General features: G+C 30.7%; 3 protein-coding genes across 3 annotated transcripts; 1 reads left to right on the top strand and 2 right to left on the bottom strand.

The window, feature by feature from the left end:
* The first annotated feature begins 834 nt into the window (after positions 1–834).
* Positions 835–5,500, top strand: LOC129892579 (PLASMODESMATA CALLOSE-BINDING PROTEIN 5-like). The gene is made up of 3 exons (XM_055968157.1): positions 835–1,473; positions 1,564–1,591; positions 5,171–5,500. Exons 1-3 carry the CDS (start codon positions 1,038–1,040, stop codon positions 5,319–5,321), a joined length of 615 nt encoding a protein of 204 aa, XP_055824132.1. The 5' UTR covers positions 835–1,037; the 3' UTR covers positions 5,322–5,500.
* A 1,512-nt stretch (positions 5,501–7,012) lies between these two features.
* LOC129892168 (E3 ubiquitin-protein ligase ATL41-like) lies at positions 7,013–7,973 on the bottom strand. Its single transcript, XM_055967725.1, has one exon. The coding sequence runs from the start codon at positions 7,914–7,916 to the stop codon at positions 7,185–7,187; it is 732 nt and encodes a 243-aa protein (XP_055823700.1). The 5' UTR covers positions 7,917–7,973; the 3' UTR covers positions 7,013–7,184.
* A 10,197-nt stretch (positions 7,974–18,170) lies between these two features.
* Positions 18,171–20,283, bottom strand: LOC129893302 (transcription factor TCP4-like). Its single transcript, XM_055968812.1, has 2 exons — positions 18,950–20,283; positions 18,171–18,384 (listed from the first exon to the last, which is right to left on the bottom strand). Exon 1 carries the CDS (start codon positions 19,887–19,889, stop codon positions 18,969–18,971), a length of 921 nt encoding a protein of 306 aa, XP_055824787.1. The 5' UTR covers positions 19,890–20,283; the 3' UTR covers positions 18,171–18,384; positions 18,950–18,968.
* Between the last annotated feature and the right edge of the window lie 5,275 nt (positions 20,284–25,558).

Below are 25,558 nucleotides of genomic sequence, written 5' to 3'. Positions count from 1 at the left end.
CACAATTTCAATGATAACGCTGCCATGACAGTAGACACATGTTGCACCACGTTTGATTTGCTAAAATAGTATAGTCCGTCTCTCCAAACTCCCGTTCCAATCAGCTCCTTCAGTGGGTCCTGAATAGCACACATATAAGAATTAAAAGAGATAATAGTGCATAAATTATCAGTAAGTTGGGGGACGGAGAGTAAGTTGCAATGTAAATAAGACACATAAAGAACGTGATGTAAGGTGATTTTATCTAACAGTCGAACGGAATCTTCCAAAAAAGCAAACACCTTTTCACCATTAGGCAAACCAACAGGACAATCAACAGTATGAACATCAAACAATCAAGATTTCTCACCGGTAACATGATGAGTAGCACCGGTGTCAATAATCCAAGAAGAAACGTCAAACTTACCATTCAAACGATTTTCTGAAATTATAGCATTACCAAAAAATCCCGTAATAGCCTTCCATTGATCGGAAGTAAAGTGCCGACCCACGGCAGCGGTATTTGATGGTGGTGGAGGAGGTACGTTGTTACCAACCATGAAAATTTATGATGAAGAAATTTTTTTGGCTCAGATACCATGAAAAGAACTGTATAATCTTGACTCCCCTTTATTCATTCCCCAAGTGAGAATATATATGTGATACAATATTGAAATAAGGAAATTAAATATCTCCATAATATGCTACCAAATATATAAAGAATTATATGATAATTATTTCATTACAAATATGCTACCAAATATTATAGTAAAATGAAAGTGAGCATTAACGTAATTAGTAAAATTATTTCATATGTTAGAAAGACACGAATTGGAATTGTGAAAATAGTTTCTGTTTTCTCAGTTCATTTCTTCTAGTTTCTCTTGGTGTTTTCCAAACACTTCTCAGATCTCTCTCTTACCAGACCAACGGTCATATTCTCAGTCCATTTCTTCTCCTCAATCAATTTCTTTTCATTGATAACTTCCAATTCTTTCATATATATAACCGTTTCTTAAACAGATACCTCTCACAGTTCCAGTAACCGAAGAAAAAAAATGTCTCTCAAATTCTCATTTTCTCTCCTTCTATTTTCCCTAATCTCCACCTTCTCTACAGCCCAATTCGGTGGCACTGGCACTGCTCCGGGCAGCGTTGGCACTGCTCCCGGCGGTGTTGGCACTACTCCCGGGGGCGTTGGGTCTGCTCCTGGTGGAACTAGCGCTACTCCAGCCGGCGGAGGGGCGGCGGTTGAGTTGTGGTGCGTGGCGAAGAACAACGCAGAGGATACTGCTCTTCAATCGGCGCTTGATTGGGCTTGTGGGCCTGGAGGTGCTAATTGTGGGCCAATTCAGCCCGGTGGACCCTGTTATGACGCTAAAGATATCCAGAAAACGGCGTCGTTTGTGTTCAATGATTACTTCATTAAGCATGGTATGACTGAAGATGCCTGTAATTTTGATAACACTGCTGCTCTCATTTCTATAAATCCAAGTGAGTACTTCCACTTTTCAAACTTTCATTTTCTTATAATAGTTATTTCATAACTTCAATTCTGATTTATATATATATATATTTTTTCAGGTCATAATGGATGTAAATTTCCATCGAGGTAACTGTTATCCCTTGTACTAAAAGATCATGTTTTTTTAGGCCTTAAATGATTCATGAAAAAATAGATATTTGGTAGTGAAAATTAATTGAGCAAAATGAAACTAAGGAGGAAATGATCTGGCTGATCTAGTTTGTGGAGGGTTTATGTGCTAATAGAAATTACTACTACTAGTACTACTAAATAATTTCCCTTTTCAATTTATTTGTCTTGTTTTGATTTGATAGGTAATTTACGAAAGTAAAAAACACTTTTTAATCATGTGGTCTTAAATGTGAGATTAAAAATACATAAAATGTACCAAAATGCCTTTTAATTTTGTGGTCTTAAACATGCTACATCGAGTCTCGAGTCCCGGCTCTTGGGACTCAAGTTGGAGTCAGATCTCGGGTCCTATATTGGGCCTTGGTTGGGTCTTACATCGGGGTCAAGGTTGGATCCTGGGTCTCGGGTCAGGGTTGTGGGCAGGTCCCGAGTTGGGTTTGGAGTCTCATATATTGGGTCCCACATCGGGGTCAGATCTCGGGTCCCAATAGGAGTTGGCAATGGGTCTCAAGTCCTGAGTCGGGGTCAAATCTCAAGTTCGAGATCAGGGTTGGAGCTAGAGTCTTGAATCGGCTTGATCAGGTCTGGGTCGGGGTCAAATCTCAAGTATGAGATCGGGGTTCGGATCGGAGTCGAATTTGGATTGGGGTCTTGAGTATTGAGTACTGAATTGGATCTCGAGTTTGAGGTCGGAGTTTGGGTTGGGGTCGAATCTCGGGTATTGAATCGGGCCTTGATCGGGTCTCCAGTTGGAGTAGGGGTCTCGAATTGAGGTTAGATCCGAATTCTGATATGGGATTGGCATTGGGTCTCATGTCTCAGGTCTTAGGTTGGGTCGAGGGCTTTATTTGGGGTCCTGGATTGGGCTTCAGGTCGGGGTCGGACCATGGGTCTTGGGTCAGGGTCAGTGTCGAGGTCGAATTTTGGGTTTGGGTTTGTTTTGGGTCGAGCTCGATTTTGGGCTAGGTTCAGGGTCAGATCATGTGTCTTGTCTCAAGGTTCAGGTTGATTCTTGAGTCTTGATTTCCGAATAGGGGCCGGGTCTCTTCATTCAGAACCTAGGTCTCGAGTCCCAAGTTGGGTTTAGAGTCTTATTTTTTAGATTTTCTTTCAGCGAACTTGGTCTCTTTTTATTCTTTAGTATGTCAATATTGTCTAGATAAAGTGGGTTAGGATCAAACGGGGTTTTTAGCCTAATTTAGCCCAATTCAGTTTAATCCAAAGTAAATTTGGACGGGCATGATCCAATGCGATTTTTAGTACAATCCATTTTAACCTCTTCAGCCCAATCTGTAGATTAGTTAGGTTGGTTATATGAATTCAACATCAACTTTGCTTTAATTAGCAGATATGTTTCATTTCATTTCAGATGTTTATAATAGTGTTACTGTCGATGGTTGCACAAACCTTGAAGCAAGAGATAAAACATGTTGAGCCTTGTTAATGAGCTTAATTCCGAGGAGGCGATACCAAATAATGGATATTTCAACTTTTTTTTCATACTTATAATTATTTGTCTTGGGTTACACATGCATATTTGTATTTTTTATTGGAAAAATTACTTGATTGAGTGCTTTTTAAAAATTAATTATTGATTTTAGCGATATTTTTTATTTATTACCGTTTATAGCAATACATAGCAATATTATGATAAATCTACACTTGTATTAAAAGTGAATTATGCATACAATATAAATGTATTATAAGTGTTTTAAAATATATATTATGTTTGTGTAGTAAGAAACCGACATAATGTATTATAAGTCTATTAAAGTATGTGATAAATGTATTATCCATCTATAAAACTTGTATTATATATGTTTTATAAATAGTTCTCTGCAATATGTATTAAAACTGTATTATAAATGTATTATAATTGTTCAGTGATTTTTTTTTTTTATTGCTATAGATGGTAAATATTTTCTTAATATTGTATATTTATGTAAGTTTTCCTTTTTTATATTTGCGCCTTTCTTCATCAAAGCCCAACATACATTTTATTTGCTTTTTTTTCCTTTGAGAACTGGTTTATATTTTGTCTTTTTAATAAGAGTCTGTTTGGATTGGCTTAAAAGTTGGTCAAACCTACTTTTAAGTCATTTTTAACTTTTGAGATTGTTTGACAAAGTTAAAAATAACTTAAAATAAGTTATAAATGACTTTGAAAAAGTTAAAAACCAAAAGTTATAAAAGTCAATTTAGTTTGATTTTTTTTTTTGACTTAAACTACTTTTTTTAGCCAATCCAAATGGGCTCTAAATATATGTATTATGTGAATTGAATCTAATGAGTTAAACTTAGGGGTGACAAAATCAAATCCAGCTAGCCCAACCCAACCCATTTAAGTTTGGGTTGGTTATTGACTCGCTCATTCATTAGCTTAACCCATTTCAACCCATAAAAAATTGAGTTGATATATAACCCGAAATGGATAATGAGAAATTTTGTTAAAATATTTTTAAAAAACTTTTCTTTTCAATTTGATATGTTATATATAAGCATAATAAAGAAAAAAATAATTTTATTACGTACTAAAATAGTTTAAAAGAACAAATAAAATAATTAAGCTTAGTAAAAATTGGGTTGAGTTGGGTCTTGATCCGTTATATAACCCATTACTTAACCCATTTTGACCCAAACTAATTTGGATTGGGTTGGATCTTGACCCAGTTATTGTCTTAACCCTTATGACCCGTCCAAACTTGATCCAACCCACCCAATTGCCACCCCTAGTTAAACTTAAGCGAGAGTAGATTTGTATGGTAAGTTGGTAACTAATCACTTTAAAATGGAGAATGGAATAAAAATAAGAAATTATCAAAATAGAAGTTCTTTTGATATTGATTCATGTTCAAGGATGCCTGAAATTTAGGGAAAATGAATGAATAAGATTTGCAATATTCTTTAAAGCTTGTTATTATTGCTCTGCTAGGCCTTATAAATTGGAAATTATGTTAGACAGAGAGTAACATGAGTGCCTTGTTTGGTTGGTTTTGTTTTATAAATCTTGTTGAATAGCGTAACACACTGTAACAAGATTGCCTCGATCCGTTATAAGAAATAATCAAGACAAATGATTTTGAATTTCATGTTCAATGATGTCCGCTGAAGTTTGTGAAAAAAGAATGAAAAAGATTTGCAATATGCTTTACTGTTGTCATTATGGCTCAGCTGTTGATCTATAATTCTATATAGGCCTTCTAAACTCGAAATTATGTTAGACATAGAGTACTTGATTGGACTTGTTTTATTGATGTGGTGACTGTTGGTTAATTTTGCTGGATAGAATCAGAAAGAATGTACTTATCTTAATTCTTCGATCCAGTTGAATAACATAAGACACTACACATACATCATGAGTTTTATTCGCATTGTCTTGGGCAATCCACACTTCTTCTATGCCGAAACCCCACATTGGATTATGTGGTCTCACGCTTCTTTTGGTTTGAGTTAAAACCGAGGTCCATTTTCTTATCAAAATTATCTATGTTCTCTGTAGTACTTCAATGTAGTTCTTTGTGCATCATTTTGCAGCAAGAATCCCAGTGGAAGTTTTAGTGGGTCGACGAATGGGGGATCAGGTCCAGCCTCAGAAGATTTAAGTAGCGGCAGTTCTATTCTCAGGAGGTGGATGTATATCTTGATGGCGATCAATTTGCTGTTTGCAAGTCTTCTTATTTTCTGATGACTCAAGAATCTTAAGTCTCATTCCCACTGTATGTAGTATGTAGCGTAAGCAATTTTGTTGAGAGCTCAAAAGCTCCAGGTATTTAATGTTGGTTCCATGGGCTCTCCAAAATCGTAGGAGCCAGAATCGAAGAAATATCCTTAAGAAATGCAATTGTCTCCTTGATTGATTTCCTACTAGCTAGTCTGCCTTTTGGTTCTTATAGGATTCTTTTTGGATTCATGGTGATCTTGTTGTTCCAATTGGAATCAGGTATTAGGATTCCTGTTATGCAATGCTTTCTCAGGTGCAGAGTTAAAAGAGGGTCTGAAGGGTTCATTCAAACTACTGTATATACAAAGTCAAAAAATTTCCACTGTTGCTTCCACCTGCCTCTTTAAGTTATCAAATTAGTGGAGCTCTGTTTCCTTTTCTCTGTATTTCTCTCCTTTTAGAATCTCTTTTCTTCCGTAACATCCCTTTTGAGCCGAAGGTATTACTGGAAACAACTTTTTTACCCCACAAAAATAAGGTTTAGTTTGCGTACATCATATATCTAATCTTTCCTAGCTTGTTTTCTCTCCTCTTTCCATCCATTTAAATTATAAACAAATCAAAAGTGGAAATAGCCTAAAATGAACTCAAACAAGTAGTACCTATAAAATGAATATCTGAACATAGTACCTACGGTCTCCCGAACTTCATATTCAAACATTTCAATAATGGTCAATCTTTGTGTACCAATGTTTATATTACGCAACATTTAAATCAAATTTCTTTTTGTTCAACGGCTTTGGAAAATAAAATGAACTGTCCAACTTTGAACATATTTTAGTGTATTTTTCTCTGGAATTAAATTTAGTTGCAAGTCAATGGTTGATAAAATACGCAAAGCATGCAAGACCAGTTCATAGGTTAAAAAAAAAAAAGACAAAAAAGGAAGCAGCCTTACCTAATTCTTTGGATTCTCTTAGTCAATGTGACTAAATATCACGTTCATATTTAGGTTACCAAATACAAATAAACATTTCTTGGACCAAACTTCATTAATTAATCCAATTACCCCCACCCCCCTAGTTATGTCCTAATGTTTATTCACAAGTCAAGTGACCAGTTTCTCTAGTAACTTCCTTTTAACGTAGGATTTAACTCTATGGGGAGTGCCACGTCCCAATAAGCTCAATTATGAGCAATTCGAATTTAGTCAGAGCTCTAATACAGATTTCAAACACCGGGTGAGAAATCAAAAAAAAATGTCGTAGGATTTAACTAATATATCTTGCCAGAATAATGAACTTCTAACACTATCCATGAAACTAAACTTGCTAAGGATGTCGCTTGTCTTATTTTCAAGTTATTTATATAGTCTTATGCTCTTCCACCTTAAGTAGTAGCTAGTTTTTGGGCGTAATTCTCCTTGGATTAGCACGATAGTTACTGTTTTTTCAATCAAATTTTCAATTAATACTGACCAAAAAATTTACCCGTTATACTAACTAATAAATGACTTGATTCTGTAAATATTATTACACACTATTAGCACACAAAACTTCAATTGTTTTAGTGCATAAACGTTCAACTCTTTAATAGTTTAATATATGATACATTTGACTTATAAAGTAACAACATATATCTACACAAGCTCGATTAGAAAATAGGGAGGATTAGACAAAAGTATGAAATTTCGATTATTCAGAGAATAAAATCGATACTATTAACAACAGATCGTATTGATAATCCAAAAAAATCTTCCGAAGAAGCAAGTTCCAATAGTGCATGCCAAGATATGGGAGAAAATTACAAAAATGACAGCATAATAGAGTTTCAAATTTGAACTAATAAACATCGTATAATTCACACTTAATTATTAATGCACTATAATCACTGTCTTTCAAGATCATTTACACCATCTTCAACACCACAAAATTGAACTTGTAGTCTTCTTGATGATTTTTCCCTGGTAATCATCCTCCTAAATGAGCTTAATCTCGAGCTTGATCCACTAATTTTAGCTGATGATGATGATGTTGAAGGTTGTGTTAATCCACAATCCGAATAAATCCCTTCCACATTATTTTTGGAGTTGCCCCCCTCGATTGGTGGCGCTGAGGGTGTCGTACGTTCTATGACACCCTCTCGTGGCTCCGGTAATAATAACCGGGGCTCTGCCTCCGTCCGACAAATCGGGCATGTTGAATGTGATCCGAACCACTTGTCAATACACTCAGCATGAAAAACATGTTTACAATTAGGCAAAGTCCTAGCCGTTTCTCCGTTTTCAAGAACGCTCAAACAAACCGTACACTCAATAGAATTATTTTGTATATCAGGTTGATTGAAAATAAATACCGGAAGCGAAGCTATGACGGACGGATCGAGCCCCGTCTTTGGTGGCTCTATCTGTAGGGCGGAGCTGGTGATGATGCTAACACGTTGAAGCTCTGCCCTACGTCGAGCCTGACGTCTAAGGACGTACCTCGCGTAAATATGGAGGAGAGTAACGAAGAAAACAACTAGAGATAATGAAATGATGGCTGATATCATGATCTTGCTATTAAGATCATATTTGTTTTTATGATGAAAAAATGGAGGATCATCATCATCAAAGCCCATTGTTGTTGTGATGTAGAGGAGTTATGTGGGAGTAAGGATATTTTATTTATCGGGTTATAATATAAGAGATATTTAAAGGTAAGGTTGTCTAAGGTTTGGTAATACTATGTGACCATGAAAGAAAACAAACCATATAACTATTTTTTTTGATTTTTGATTTTTGATTTCACCCTTAATTATAGGTCTCAGATTTTAATTTGTATATGAAAAAAGAAAAAAAATCTTAGTAGAAAACTTTTTCTCCGAATAAGGCATACACGAATCTAGATTAATCAGATTCTAATATGGATATGAATATCGAATGAAAATCTAATAAAAAAATAATAAAACTATGCTAATGTAGAAGTTCATATTTTCAAAGCGATTGACTTGTTGAATATTGACCTCCTTTTTCTCTTTAGCAATTTTTTATTTTTTTTAATATATAATTTATTCGTAATTTTGAATATTCTCTGCAATTTCACACAATTCTCTATTAAAGAAAATATTTAGTAATGTACTTATTTATGATAGTACAAAACCTGTTCTATCTTCACTTGAATTTTAAAAAAACTAACAAATATAAAATTCGAAACAAAAATTTTGATTTCTTACTCCAATTTGAATTTGTCTTCCAACGACGGTAAATATACAATAACATAAATTAACAAATTACGTCAAGTCAAAATATTTTTATATAAAAATATTTTAGATTGTTAGTGTACAGAAAATAAACTCAATTTTATTTACTTTTTTTTAAAAAAAATTTTCTTCCTGAATCCTGAGAATTAATACCGAAGATTTTACAAGCCACAGAGGCAATTTGCATTAATATGTTGAAATAGACATGTAAGACCTTTACTAGTTTTAGAATCATGAGAAAACATATATATTTTTTTTCTATTTTAGGAGCCCATTGTTCTTTTGCGTGGAAAAATTACTTGGGTGAGTATTTTTTAAAAAATAATTATTAATTTTAATGATATTTTTTATTTATTACTATCTATAACAATACATACTAATAATATGATAAATCTGCTTATATATTGAAAGTGAATTATGCATGCAATATAAATGTATTATAAGTGTTTTAAAATGTATTCTTTTTGCTTCTTTTACTTCAAGAACATCAAAAACACATGAAGAGCTCCTTCAATCTTTTCACGAAATCACCTCAAATTTCAATAGTAGCATCCCTCCGAGCTAGATATTTGAGTATTTTTCCTTAATAAAGTATAGGAGGAAAATGGTAAATACTTAAACTAAACGGCACCGTTTATTTTATTTTATTTTATTATTAGAGAAAAGTCTAGTTGGTTGACTAAACCAAATATTTGTACTCTTTGTTGATTAAATTATTGAGTACGTAAACTAAATTTAGCCATGAGAAATTTTACGAGCTGAAAAGGATAGCTCATATAGGAAGGAGAAAAATTAAGTAAATAATGGTCCCATTAAAGAAGTAATTTTATAGCCAATTTAGCCAAACTTTTGTACATCAAAAATATTTATTTTTTTAGAAAGTGCTTAATTTTAAAAAGTAAACTATATGATCAAGTTTTTAGGAGAAAATAAGTGAATTTGGAGAGTAGTAGAAGCTCTTTTTCCGGAACTAAAAAGATAACTTTTTATAGAAGTACTTTTTTGACAAAAACTTTTGAGAAAATACACTTAAAAACACTTTCAAGTAGAAAAATAATTAATTTTATTTTAATTTTTAAAAATGACTAGTATTTTAGATCCAATATTTAGAATTTAAAATGAGCCTCAAGAAGTATATGAATTTACTCAATTATTGTCCACTTTCACATATTCTAGTTATAATTCACATGTTACTTACCAAATCTAATTTCTCCTTTTTAAAGGAAAAAAAGGAGCCAGCACTTTCAAGTTTCAACTTTGACCTTAACCCACTTTCATTTTAAAGGGTAAAATTTAATTTCTTGAAAGTAGGTAATATAATACCTAATGATGGACGGTAATTTGGTTAAGTAGTAAATTAAATATGTGTGAGAGATATATCGAAGTAAATATATTATTAGTATTTGATATGTTATCATCCAAAAATGAGTGTCTTAGAAAATAGAGTAATACTTAATTTTCAATATAATATTTACGGAATAGATCATAGACGATTCAGAATTTAAAGCTTATAAATTCATACAAGGATGTTAAGTCAAGATAGTAATTGCATTTACAATCAAATATTTATAATATTTAGTAAAACTTTTAATAAATATATATACAAAATCTAAAAAAAACTATGGAATTTACGTGAACAGCCGTATTATATTAATGTGAATCCGTGCCCCTTGATTTTTTTCTTTATTTCCATACAGACTGCCTTACTTTGCATAAAATGTCAAAATCACAACCACTATCGTCGAAGTTCCACTTTGCATAAAATGACCAACTAAGAAAAATTGTCTTACATGACGTACTATAGTTTCTCATGTTAACAATTGATAAAATATATATAGCTTACCAACAAGGTACGTTACGTTGTGATGGAATGATAAGTACTCATTCAGTCTTAATTAGAGGTCTAAAATTCGAGTTTCCTTATATACAGAGTCACCTTTGTTAAAGAGCACTATACTCCCATTGTGGGACTTCCGGGCACAAATTCAAATTTAATCTGACTTCAATATGAGTATCAGGTACAGGATGAGAAACTTTCCCTCATTTGAAAATCATTGCTCGATTTGATCAAGGAAAAAAAAGTTTTGTTTTCACATTATGAAATTGTATTTCACGTTGGCAGCAATATCTGGTTGTTACTAATTTACAACCAAGTCAAAGCACCAGACTTTTCAAACAAACATGACCCAAAATTTTCTATCGACTTTATAATAAGACTTTCTTTATCAAGCCCCTACAAAGGTTTCGGTTTGAACCCTTGGTATGGAGTCACTTTTGTTAGAGAGTACTTTATTTTAATGTGGACTTTTCGACATTAGTCGGGCTCCAATAAAGATATCAAACACCAAATTGGCGCGCCACTCCATACCCCACTCCCGCACTAGCACGACCAAAAAAAAAGATCCCACAAAATTGTCAGAATCGAGCCCTATTGGGTGTGAAGTCATCTTTGTTAGGGATCTACATGGAACTTTCCAACATTAGTACATGGACCAGGTTGGTTCGGATTTTTTACAAATCAAACCAAACCATTTGTGTCGGGTTATTATATCTATAAACCAAATCAAACCAATAAAAGTTGGGTTTTTCGATATCAATTTTTCTCGGGTTTTTCGGGTTTCTCGGGTTTTTTTGGGTTTTTTCGGATTTTTTCGGATTTCTCATAGTATCAAATAAAAAGCACAGAGCAGTGCTTCTTAAAATGAGTTCTAGTACAAAATATCAACATATAAGATGGAGGCACAACACTGTTTGAAGTTTTAACTTTATAATATAACTTTATAAGATAAGTTTTTTTTGTATATTATTTAGATGGCTTCTCAAGTCCAAATCTAAATGTAAGAAAGAAAACAAAAATTATGAAAAAATTTTAAAAAATATTTATAAATTACATTTTAATAAATATTTTTATGTATAACATAATTTAAAAGTGGTATATCTATAATCGGGTCGGTTTGGGTTCGGTTTGACTTTTTTTTAGTTAAAACCAAACCAACCCTATAATGATCGGGTTTTTTTTCAAACACCAAACCAAGTCAAACCAAACCACTAGTCGGGTTTTTTTTCCGGTTTGATCCGGTTTATCAATTTGGTGCGGTTTATCGATTTGTCCTGTACAGCCCTAGTATCCAACATCAAATTAGAAACAGCCAAAAAATAAAGAAGCCCCCACAAAGGCCTAGGTTCGAGGTACGAAATTAACTTTTATCGGAAAGCACTTTACCTTTATTATGGAACTTCTCGACATTAGTCGGGGCCCAATACGAATTACATCAAATAGTATATTGGTAAAAAATCCCCCCCACAAATTAAAGGATTTTCTAAATTTCTTGGTATTTTGATGTTTGAATAATTTAGAAAAATTAAACATGCATGTCAAGAATTTCAAACTCTATTGTGTGTTCACTTTGTCATATATTACCATGATCACACAGCCAGCTGAACTTGTCTAAATTTATGTTTTCTTTGTTGTTCATGCCAACAGAAGAAAGTCGGTTTACAAATTGCCATCAAATATTTGTAAATATTGTATTAAATTGTATATTAATCGTAGGTCGTTATAGAAATGCGTAGAATATCTCAATTTTGAATCTTCTTCTTGGAAGAAAATTTGGAGATGCAGAATTAGCAAAAGATATGGTACAATCTAGTACAAAGATCTATATTTTTAGCGGGAAGATTTAGTTAGATTTTTATGCTTGTGTAAAATACAAAGAACTTCTATTTATAGTTTGTATAATATATGTTGGCCCAATATTTGTTCGAATGGAGAAACATGATCAATGAGAATTTATACAATTAATTAATCTCAATTTGTTTGAGATGGAGACGCAGTTATTATTATTTTACATTCAATTATAATGATTGATTACCAATCCACGATTTATTTCATATGATCACCTCAAAGTTATGATGGGTGGTAATTAGTGTTTCATTCTTAATTAAAATTTTTGGATTCAAATTTTAAGAACATTATTATATTTGATAGGAAGTATTTTATCTTCAAATAAGACTTTTTGATATGAACCCGAAATTAGTTGACCCCACAATAAAATATATTCCTTCCACTTATTGAATCAATGATGTTTTTAACATATTAATTAGAAATGACTCAAAAATGTCTCCTTTCACCGATTGGATAAAATCTCCAATAAAAACCCCATTTATTAACTCACCCAATTCAACCTAATTCTCATTTCATACCTCTAAATTCCAATACCAAAAAGGGGCCAGGGGAGATGCAAAGACTATTTGGACCTTAGATTCGAATGGGCTTTTGGGCCTTACTTGTGAGTGGATCATACATACTTGCCACTAGGGGTGTACATGGACCGGGTAGGTTCGGATTTTTTATAAATCAAACCAAACCATTTGTGTCGGGTTATTATATCTATAAACCAAATCAAACCAATAAAAGTTGGGTTTTTCGATATCAATTTTTCTCGGGTTTTTCGGGTTTTTTCGGGTTTTTCGGGTTTTTCGGTTTTTTTTGGGTTTTTTCGGATTTTTTCGGATTTCTCATAGTATCAAATAAAAAGCACAGAGCAGTGCTTCTTAAAATGAGTTCTAGTACAAAATATCAACATATAAGATGGAGGCACAACACTGTTTGAAGTTTTAACTTTATAATATAACTTTATAAGATAAGTTTTTTTTGTATATTATTTAGATGGCTTCTCAAGTCCAAATCTAAATGTAAGAAAGAAAACAAAAATTATGAAAAAATTTTAAAAAATATTTATAAATTACATTTTAATAAATATTTTTATGTATAACATAATTTAAAAGTGGTATATCTATAATCGGGTCGGTTTGGGTTCGGTTTGACTTTTTTTTAGTTAAAACCAAACCAACCCTATAATGGTCGGGTTTTTTTTCAAACACCAAACCAAGTCAAACCAAACCACTAGTCGGTTTTTTTTTCCGGTTTGGTTCGATTTGTCGGTTTGGTGCGGTTTATCGGTTTGTCCTTTACAGCCCTACTTGCCACCAAGGATTTTCTATGGCCCTTATGAAATGGGCCGGAGCAAATAAATAACAATGAAAAATTAGATACAAGATCTATATCTTTTACTATCACTGTGTTCCTGAGATTCAAACCGCTGTTCGTTAGGTGTACATGTATCTAATTAAGAGCTCATGTATCTGATTTAAGATTATATGTATTTATGAGAAAAAAATTCTGATGCTAGATACATGTTTTTGGATATAACGTATGAAATTAATACTTGATACATTAAATTAATACTAGATACTTCTATGATACATGTGAATGTACTTGTGCGCCCCATGTATCATTGTCTACTTGTTCATATAGAATAAGAGTTTTATATCACGCGTTCATGATACGTATGAATGTATTTGTGTTCGTCTAATCAAAATCCATCATCTTTTTTTTTATGTATCTAAGAGGTTAGTATGTGTTTATGATACATCTAAATGTATATGTGCAACTCTACAAACATGTATCTAAGTGTTTAGTTTGGTATACATCATAGATACATCAAATTAGTGAATCTATTATTTTAAAAGTAATAAAATTAAATTAATCAAATTAGATAATTAAGATAGACATGTTTTCGTCTTTATTATGATATTAATGAAATTTTATTATTTTAAAGAGTAATAAAATGAAATTAATCAACCATAGATACATTCCTTGATTTCCGTCTTATATTAAGAGATTTGATTAATTTAAATTTTCAGAATTAATTGTTCACGTATCTAATAAAGATCATCCTATGTATCACCATCTCATTATTTATGAAATTATATGTAATAAGACAAAGTTATGTAAAAAAATAATTAGCTCCTAAAATAATAAGATTTGTATAAGTTACCCGTTTCGATTACCTTAATAGAATTGTCTGAAGTAAAATTATTACCATTATGAGAGACCAAATATGGTATTTGATAATTTTAGTTGCCTTTTTTTCCCTGCCATATTCTACTTTTAATTTTTAATTTTTATTATTTCATTAGGTATTGCCTAGAAATTGCATTTCATCAAAAGTAGGTTGAGGGGAATCGAATCTTTATCTCCAAAATACAACGAACATCATCAATCGTCCAAATTAAAAAAGGAGCTTAAGTAGGTGAAAATTCAACTTTGTCAAGAACATGGGGGCCAAAATCACCTGCAAAATTTATGCGTAGTCAAATTATATGATACAATATAATTTCTAAACGAAGAACAAATTATGTCCATTCAAATGTTAAAAAATAATCAGTTTTAATAATTAAGTGTTCAAATCTAAAAATAATATTTTAATCATTTAAATGTGCATTAAGATACAGATGTCCTAATCTAATTAAAATAAATAAAGCCTAAGTGCATTATTCAACCTTTTTGAAGCATGGTTATCAACAAATAATATTATATCAATAAAATATATATACAAACAATATCTAATTTTGTAAAGAGATCATAAATTCACCTTCACCGCCTGAATCGACCCTAAGTATATGAATATCTTCAAAACGGGGGAGTATTTTAATGTGTCATTAGAATCTGTTATGTTAAATGGTTGGAAAGTAAAACGCGTATGTAGTAGAAATAAATAAATAGTAAAATACTTGTGTTAGTTACTGTGCCTAATATTCTCCCTAGTTTGAGGAAAAATAAAGATTATTTAAACACCATATAAGTTAGTTTTTTTTATAGTTAAATCCGCCTAACTTTTTTCTTATTGCTACCAAATCATTAGTGCTTGTGTTAATTGTCATAGTATAACTAGGGACAATATGTATTAGTGAATTTAAAAGGAAAAAAAAAACAAATCTTTGTCCATTGTGCATGCCAAATTTAGCAAATCAGTTTAATTACTAGCCGTTTTTAATCCCTTTTTAAGTTTGTTAGGTTTTCGATTGACTACATTTATAGCAAAAACAGTACGTACTACTAATTAAATCACCATGTGCTATTGCATGAATTTTTGACGTACTGATAAGAGGTTACTGTGTGAAATTAAATCACCAGTACTATATTGCCTCTGAAAAAAATTAAATATTGGTAAAATCATAAATAATAAATGTTACACAGTAAATGATAAATTCATATACTCCATCCATTTCGAAATAAGTAAATTGTTGAGGCATTTTTTATGATTCAAATTAACTTAATTGTCAATTATTAAGAATAATTTTAAAATTTTCTTTCATTTTTATCCTTCATTTGGATTTTCTATGTGATAAATTTAAGAAACTTTGTTTTAAATTATTTTCTTGGAAATTTCATACGTTAATGTGACTGAGATAGGTTTCACCTCCAAAAAATTGGTTTCACTAAATATTTTTTAGTCATTTTAAGAGTCACGTATTGAATTTTGTATTATAAATAAATCAAAAAATTTAGTTAGTATTGGGAGTAGTTACCATGATCAATGTTTAGTCATTCTAAAAAGTAATATGACAATACTCACTATTGACTTGGAAAATAGATTAAGAAGCAGTAATGAAAGCGGTAATTTTATCAAATTATCCTTATTAAATATAAGTCATCTAAACATTGAAAAATGAATAATATTTAATAGAAAGGGTAAAATAGTCACATCATGGTAAATTAATCATTGATTTTATAAACTGGACAAGTATTGTTGGACATCCCAAAATAGTATAGTGGACAAGTAATGATGAACGAAGGGAGTAATTTAAAAAGGTAAAAATGGAAAGTAATATCAAATTAATGTCTTAATATTTTTTTCTTAAAAGGTATGCAATACATCAATAATTCACTTATTTCGGAATGGAGGAGTATATAATTAGAGTCTGATTTTGATAAAGCAACATACATACACAGTAAAAATTATGAGCATTTTTATGCAATAAGTGTGTTTTTAACTGAATCCTCCTAATATGTTGGAAGCTTTACTATGTACACCTATAGTTGTTTAATCTAGGATAAGTATTTAGAGCCCGTTTGGATTGGCTTAAAAAAAGTAACTTTTATGTATGAAGTGCTTTTAGAACTTTGAAGTGCTTAAAGTTATTTTTATAAATAAGCAGTTGAGTGTTTGGATAAAAGTGCTTATGATGTGAATTTTAGGGTTAAAAGAATAAAAAAAGGTAGTTTGAAAATTTAGTTAAAATATAAGGGATATAAAAGTAATTTCCATGGTCAAAGAAAATGACTTTAAGCCCTTTGGAAAAAAAAAGTTAGGAATCCTAACTTTTCATTTTTGACTGACTTTAAGAACTTTATGGCTTAAAGTCAGCATTAGGCAAACACGTCCAAAAGTTAAAAAGGGGCTTTAAGTTGGTTTTGACCAACTTAAAGCCAATCCAAACGGGCTCTTACACTACTTTTAACATTTGTCTAGAATCAACTAATTGCATAAAGTTAGGGAGCCTAACTTAATTACTTGATGTCAATGAGAGGTTGGACACACTATCTCCCTATTATCCATGTTTTCTCATATAGGATTTTAATATACAGTTTGGGGTCAACCTAATTAAGCCCCATCTATGATATATGATGAAACTTATAATTCAAAGAAAAAGTACATCTTCACTATAACAAATAATTTTTTTCAGCAATTATTTAGTGAATTATTGTCATTATATTATATTTAGCGTCCATAATGAATATGAATATTTATAATTAACATTCTATATAAATGTCATTAAAGACTTTAGCAACTCTGGATATAATGATATTAACTTAATTGTCGTTAAATATTTTTGCCGTAATAAATATTGCCTCGAAGAGCAAAATATTTTGCCGTATCTTTTGTTGTAATGCTTTAACATTGAGCCATGCTACATCTCTTGTTTGACACGAGAGTAAAATCGGGTGGAAAATCAAAAAATATTTTTAACAAATAGGATCATTTATCATTGATGTGTATGATAACTTAATGGAAGTGCTTGTTAAAAATTTAATTTAATATAGTTATATTTGAGTTGTTTATGTAGAACTTTACCAGTCATAGGAGTCTTAACAAGGTTTGAAAGTTTGAAAAGAAAAAGAGCACTTGAAGTTGAAAATGCAAAAGGGTTTTTGGAAGTTAATTATTGTAGCGTCAAGTCCGCCCAGACGAGATCAAATATGAAGGAATGAGAAAAGCTAAAGTAAAAAGTATTGGAAGTACAGGAAAATTAGAAGATGAATCTTTTCTTCGAAACTAGAATAGCTTTGTTCTTCCTGATTCGATTCAAAGCCAAAAATTTAGAAGTAAGAGTGTTTTGTAAAATATGAGCCACCCTAACCCTCTGGTCCTCTAAGGCATTGTTGGGTAACAAGTTCATAATGTCCATTGAAACGTTCATGGATTTATTAATAACTTGATGAAATAGTTTCAAGATAGACACAATTTGTCAAACTCATCAGATCATTTTTACTATCCGAAAAGTGATGAATCAGTAGACATACTCAAAAACAAAAAATGAAGACAATATAAAAAACGAGTGAAATAGAGATTCATCCCACTGTTCTACAAATTAATCAATAACATGAGATTAATTCTAAATCATAAGAATAGGATATTATCGAGTTGGAGCTCAAGAATAAGAGTCAGTTGGCATATTTTTAACAACGACGACAGTAAATCTCCTAAACGGGATCTGAGAAGAATAACGTGTACATAGATCTTAACCCGTACCTACATACCTTGTAGGAAGAGAAGAACTAGCAGATATTAAGTATCCAATAATATTACTCAACCAATTCAAACAAAATAGGTGGAAGATATGCAATCCAAACAAGGCTTTAGCACCATAACATAATAGACAAAATCCTCAAATATAAAAATAAGAAATACAGTTACATCTTTGAAATTACTTGACCATGTTCCAGCTCTATCAAATAATGCACATTTGATCTTCAGAGATGACTACTTACTCAATCAACCTGAAAAACCATAACAAACAAATGAACTCAAGAATATTTAAGATACAAAATATTGAGACATAATTTAGTTATATATAATTTAAACTATACTCTTTATGATAGTTCAACTAATTTTTATTAGTTTCCAAAAAGCAAACAAGCTATTATTTAGTTAAGATTGACATAATTCAACATGGTATTAGCAAGGGTAAATGCACTTGTATAGTTCCAGGTTCATCTGAACTCATACTTGCGACAATGAAATTTAAACTTATCAATAAAATATTTATTCAAATTAAATTCCAACAAATGACCAAACAAAAATGTCATTCTTTTGCATAGGCCTAAACTCATAATATAGAAAAATACAACGGATTCAATGCTTAAAAACTTTAAAGTTGAATTCAAAGAGCTTAAATCCTGGATCGACAACTAAAAAGCAAGAAATTATTTTCGTATGTGATATAATTAAATAATTAAAATTGTACTCTCTTTGACAACTAATATTTAGATGAGATTGTCACAGTACCGTTCAACTAAAATATCAAAAGTAAATTGAATAAATACCCTAATAAATGGAACTAACCTTTTAATAAACCATTTAGTCAATGGTGGTGAGCATTAGGAGAAGCAGAGGAAGGATCTTCATGATGTTCGCCATGAATCCTAGCTGGTACTTGAAAATCTGTAGTGAAATGTCTGCTATTATTGGTAATTTCAGCTTGATGGATTAATCCATTCATTAATGGCCTTTCTTCCCAATTTGTATGATGATTAATCAAGTGTGAAAAATTGGACTGAAGGGGTTCCCTTTGAGTAAATGCAGAAGCATTTTGAGTGAAAAATGTTTGTGGCAGTATATTCCAACTTGCCATTCTTGGATAATTTGCTTCAAAATTTTGATTTGAGAAAAGGGTAGAATGGTCATCATGACTAGAAGCTGAAGCCCTATGAAAAGTTGTGTGAAGAGATAAGCCAAGATCTTCGTTCTGTAACGAAGATCTTGACATTATCTCATGTGGGTAGTTTTGGAAATTCATAAGTGAAGTTCCCGAATTCATTGGAAAAAATGATTTCATAGTATCACCAAGTGATTCATGTGGTGGTTCTTCGCCTTGCATCAGGTAGGAATTAGAAGAATTAACCTGACTTTGGTTATTTTCTTCTAATTCTCTTTGAAGCTGATACTCCGACTGTTGTTCTAACACCGTAACATCAGCTTCAGTAGTACTACTTGGAACCTGATTCGAGTTCCAAGGAGGCAATTCATCTAACTTGTCAATAGCATTTTTCGCCTTTTTGATGAGCCAATCCACCGCCTTACTAGGCCGGTCATAACCCAATCGGTCCTGCACGTCGTAAAATTGAATAGCTGTGTGAGCTGCTAAACGGACCCTCCGGTCTCTTGGTCCTTTCGCCGTATAAACTTTGCTATGCCTGTCCTTTCGACCGGTAGACCGGAGAATATGACCTCCTTCAACTTGCACTATCTCTCCTCCTACTCCTCCTCCCGTTGCTCTCTTCATTATAAATCTTTCAGCATAATACCAAAGATAATTCAGATGAATATTCAGATTCAGAATAAAATAAATTTCTCCCAGTCTTAATTTTTCTCCTTATGATAACACTAGAGACACTTCATAAGATCTAAAAATTAAAACCGGCTAGTGCTGCAGCTGACGCTGATCCCGAGGAACACTGACAAGGTACTCTACAAATCCCATAGGCCAAATGAAACTTCTTTGTCCCAAAGAGAAAATATTAACAATAAAAAGGAAATCTAATTAAAGTTGAAAATTTTGGAATTGTGTTTGCAATATTGAAACAACATATATCTAGTTTAGCCTTTAGCTCTGAGCTAGGGTTAACAATTTTTTATTTTTTTTTAGAGAGGGGAGAAGGAAAAGGAAATTATAAAAATGAAAATAAAATGAATGGAACAATGTGTTTATAGAGAAGGACTTATCTGTTTTGGCCTCTCGTGGTCATTTGGAGTAGTACTGATTTAGACAGTTACAGCACGTAGAAATTATCTTTCTTCCTTTTCTTTTTTTTTTTTAATTTTTTTTAATAGTATTGTGATTCCATCAATATCATTCTATTTCTTTCAAGTTGGGATGGTGTAAAAAGAAAAAAAGAGAGAAGGAAAAACGTCGAGAAAATGACCAAAATGTTCCCTAATGTATGAGTATTGCTTTATTTTGATCCTTGATATATTTCATTTGATTGAAATAGTATGACAAATATGTTCATTTTGGTCCTTAGTATATTTCATTTGATTAAAATGGTCCTTAATGTATAACAAAAGATATTTATTTTAATTTTTTTTATCCCACATGGCTTATAAAATCCACCATGATTGTCTTCTTTGGTAGATCCAAAGAAATAATTCATGAAATCTAGCACCACTGTCTCTACAAAATTTACTATTTTCTCTGGCTTAAAACATAATTTTTTATTAGGTCGGTGGAATAATATTTTAAGAACAAGAAAATGGTAAATTTTGTTGGAGAAAATGGTGTTAGATTCTATGAAGTTCTTTCTTTGAAGCTAATAAAAAAGACAACAATGGTGGATTTTGTTAGTCATGTGGTTTCATCGTTAAAATTTAACACTTTTTTTTTATATAAATCTATTAGGTTCAGGATAAAGGACCAAAATGAACACCTTTTGGTAGATATTAAGGACCATTTCAATCAAGTGAAATATATGAAGGACCAAAATGAACACATTTGCTATACATAAGGACCATTTCAATCAAGTAAAATATAGTAAAGATCAAAATAAGGCATTACCCATACATTAAGGACCATTTTGATCATAGAAACGTCATATAGGTTCAAGTTTTGTTTGAAACTTATCTTTAAGGGTGTGTTCGGTACCAAGAAAAATGCTTTCTTGAAAAATACTTTATTTTTTGTATTTAATACGTAATCAAAAAATATTATCTTAAAATTATTTATAGTGTCCTAATTTATATGATTCATCTTCCTTTTTAGTCAATCCTAAAAAGAATAACACATTTCTATATTTAGTAATAATATAATTTTAAAATGTCAATTTTACCTCTAATGAAATGATTTATAGTCACACAAATATCTATCACTTATTTTGAAATACAAATTTTAAAAGTCTCTCCTTTCTTTCTTAAAATTTATGTCAAATCAAATAAACTCATATAAATTGAAATGGAAGGAGCGTAAGAGTTTAGACAAATAGCAATTGGAATGATATTTGTGTAATTCCCGTACGTGTTAAATGGAAGAACTCGGATAAAGTTAATTTGAGGAAGTTAGAGAGGAGCAAGCGCTTCATTCGAAATCTTTGTCAATAATTACATCGTGTGTATGTATGTGTATATATATAAAAGTTAAAAATTATTTATATAGTAGATTTTATTTTTTTTACTTTTTTGTATGCTTAATTCTTGTATTTCGAAGAAAAAAAGGAAAAATATACTTTTTAACTTTGTGATTTAGAATGAATATATCATTCATTAAAAATATGGTCCCTCATTAAAAAAGTGGTACGTTCCTTTTAGTTAACAGATTCAAAACTAAGATGTTTGTTCTACTAAACAAGATCATCATCAAGATCACGTACGGTGTGATGACTAAGGGTTGAGTTTTACTTTTAATTGGATCGGGTATGGAAGCATAAAAGAATGAGTGATGTGATTTTTTAAAGCCCACTTGACATTTTTGAAAATTAATACTAACTTTAGAATTTATTTTTTTAAGTCGGTAAATATAGGCCTGTTAATGAAAATGATGAATATGTATATTTATTAAACGACAAAGATATACATACATCATTTATTAGGTTGGAGGATATATTCACTTTAAATCGCAAAATTGAAATAGATATTCGCCCTTTTTCCTATTTTGATCCCCTTAATATAATTTTTGCCATTAATTTAATGATAAATTTAAATCCATAAATCATTAAGTTTTGACTTCGCTCTACCACTGTGACCTTATCTAAATGAATAGTACTAGTTGAAATATACTATTCACCATGCATCTATTATATAGTGGTGGTGCTATGCTATGCTAAAATTTTAATGCAGCCTAAAAATATTATTCAAAATTGATGATCAACATTCTTATGATACATATATAGATTTTATGATTTAATTAGAATTTATGATTAGCTTGATCTTTTTCTAAACCTATTCATAAAAACTTTTTTCACTAAGAAAATTATATTAATAAGGGTATTATAAACTTTAAAAGAGTGACGAGCAAATGCAACTATGATGGTCCCAATACAACAATTTATATAAATATAGACCCACTCTCAATGAAACATGATAGTGATTTCTAACTGCTTTTTCCTCCAGTGCTCTATGAACTTTTTGCATTTTTTTTTTGTTTTTATCGGTGTTTGGTATTTTGTGTTAGAGTATTATTAAATTTGAATTCGTCGCATTAAAAAATTTCATTTTGATAGTAAAGCGCTTTCTAACAAATTCAATTCTATATCCAACAAAGTTTGAACCTAAAACATCTTGTAAGAATGAAGATAGACCGCTAAAAATAAGTAAGAAATCAATGTATGCCTCAATTTTTTATTTATTGAAATCTACCCGAAATCAACAAAATCAATAACGTCAAAGAATGATGTATCCGTTTTTTTATGACCTCTTCAACTGCAATTTTGCACTTCAAAAATTGCCAAACGTATATGATTTTCATTAAAATAAAATTCTTTATTATACTTCCGTGCATTTGGAAGGTAACCTTTGTATATTAATAAACTTTTAACTAACAAAATTTAAAGCATCTCACGGCCACCAATTTTTTAAAAACAAGAAACGTTATTGTTCTCGATTAATTTTGACAATAGCAACTATTGTTTCACTGTTTAATATTCGAGAGCTAACGCCTTTTTATATTATTTATTTATTTTATATTTATTACTTGATTTTATGTTTATGGTTTCAACTTTTTCCCTTTGACAAGAGGAAGAAAGTTGGATTTTACGAAACCTTAAAAGAAGGAAAAGGAAATTAAAAAAAATCAGTAATTACTCTTTCGTAATAGAACTGGTATTCCCTTTTTTTCATAATTTATTGCCTTAATTAACCGTTTCAAATGAAAAATTATGATTTTAAATCTTCAACTTAAATAATTTTTACACTATTATATCATCCAAATAATATCTATAAATAAGTCCCCTTTAAAATGTAGGATACTTTGGGTGATTAATCTTCTGTACGGCTTAATGTATTTTATATATAAATAAAATATGCTACCAAATAAATAAATAAAAATAATCTGATAATATAAAAATTATTTACACTAATTATAAATATTACATAAAATTACTTGGTCAGCCATTTAGGTCATTAATAATAAAAGAGATTTTGAAATTTATATGAAAGCAAGTGGTATACATTCATTCATCCACTTGTAGAAAAAATTTAAAGGAGAAAAAAAAAAGAGAAAGAAGAAATAAAGAAGGAGAAAGGTAGAATTAGAAAATGAATGGTCAGGAAAAAGGAAACTACAAAATGAAGAGAAAATGTAACCTTCAACAAGAGGAAAAGATCTATATTTTTTTTCCAAAAGAAATAAAAAAAATATTTTTAATTAGAAATTTCGAGTTCGATTTTTAAGAATAAATAAAGAATTCAGTGATTAATAAGAAGGCCTTGAAGGTGTCTTGAACTTTTGATCCTGCTTGTTTCATGGATAAAATTTCAAGTTTAACAAGTTCGACCTTTGACATTGAAGGTTTGCCCGAAAGGCAAGCAGAAATCAACAGTGCAAGATCATCCATTCTCAAAGTCATTGGTGTAAATTTTGATTCAAATGAGGTGGTCTTTAATTTTTGCTTTCAGTAATCAAACTTGTGCTTAGCGAAACATAAATTCTTTAAGAACACAAAACATAACTTATGAAATATTATGATATAAAAATATAAGATGATGCTACACAAAAAAGTTATTTACTTTAAGAGGCAAAAATAAAGGCCAACGCAAATTAGAATCAAAAATACAAATAAACTATCATTTTTCTTTAAAAATCCCAATAAGAAATGTTTCTCCTTAATAGGTTTTCAAATAAATATCAAACATCGGATGAAAAATTACTTCTTTTATGGCGGGGGCATGTGTGTGGGAGGGGGGCGGGGTAAGTGCATATATACTATAATAGTGAATGAATTTAGTTTAGTGTGTTTAAATTCGAACCAAAGCACATAGAGTTAGCACATATCTAATATTCTTCCACAAAAATACTTCGCTTATATATACCTTCTTCGTTCATTTTTATTTGTTCATATATAATAAATAAATATATATTTCCCATAATATCTGTATAATTATTGTATAGTCTTATAAACTCTTAAGTTATGAAAAATAATTGAAAAATAAATAGTTAATGCTAAATGTAAAACATGACAAAAAAATATGTGTTCTTAATATATTAAAATAAACAATTAAAAATGAACGGCAATTCACATGAAATACATAATAATAGACTTTATTTATTTATTTTTGGTAGTTACATATGAAATAATGATAGCAAAACGCTAGAATTAATGTTATAACAAATAATTTAAGATACAATGTCACCAACAAAAGGAAAAAAGAAATAGAAAGTGGTTTAAAAATTTAGAGTTCAAATAAAATCCCAAATAGATCCTAAAATAGATATCAATTGTTAGGTTGTATAAGTGAACTCGAGCTTAATTAGGAGGCGTTGGACATTTTTTTGTTTTGAAGAAACAAGAACACAAGAAAAAGAAAAAAGGCATACAAATAATATATATAAATCATAATATATATATATATATATATATATATATATATATATATATATAATCATTCAATCAGCTTAGGTTTGGATGAATTATATCCGGCATATATTTACTGGCAAATCAATTTGTATGCAACATAAACCTAAGTCAAATCATCTAAAAGTTTGAACCAATTTCGTAAATTTGACCATTAATATGTTAATTCAATCAAATTTAGCTTAACCTGTCAATTTGGCGCTGTTAATTATCGCCTAAAAATTCAAATGGAGAAAGAATACATTAGGAAAAAGCATTTGTCAATTGGATTTGGACGTACCAATAAAGATGATCAACTCTCGTGCTCCCTTTATTCCAAGTTGATAAAGAATTGCTTTCATTTTCTTTGAATTATTTGCATTACATTTCACTCCTCCATTTTCCTTTTTATCAT

The sequence above is a fragment of the Solanum dulcamara genome, chromosome 6 (genome assembly GCF_947179165.1).
Source record: "Solanum dulcamara chromosome 6, daSolDulc1.2, whole genome shotgun sequence".
NCBI lineage: Eukaryota > Viridiplantae > Streptophyta > Magnoliopsida > Solanales > Solanaceae > Solanum > Solanum dulcamara.
Note: the sequence above shows the minus strand (reverse complement) of the source record. Positions and strands in the feature narration are given on the sequence as shown.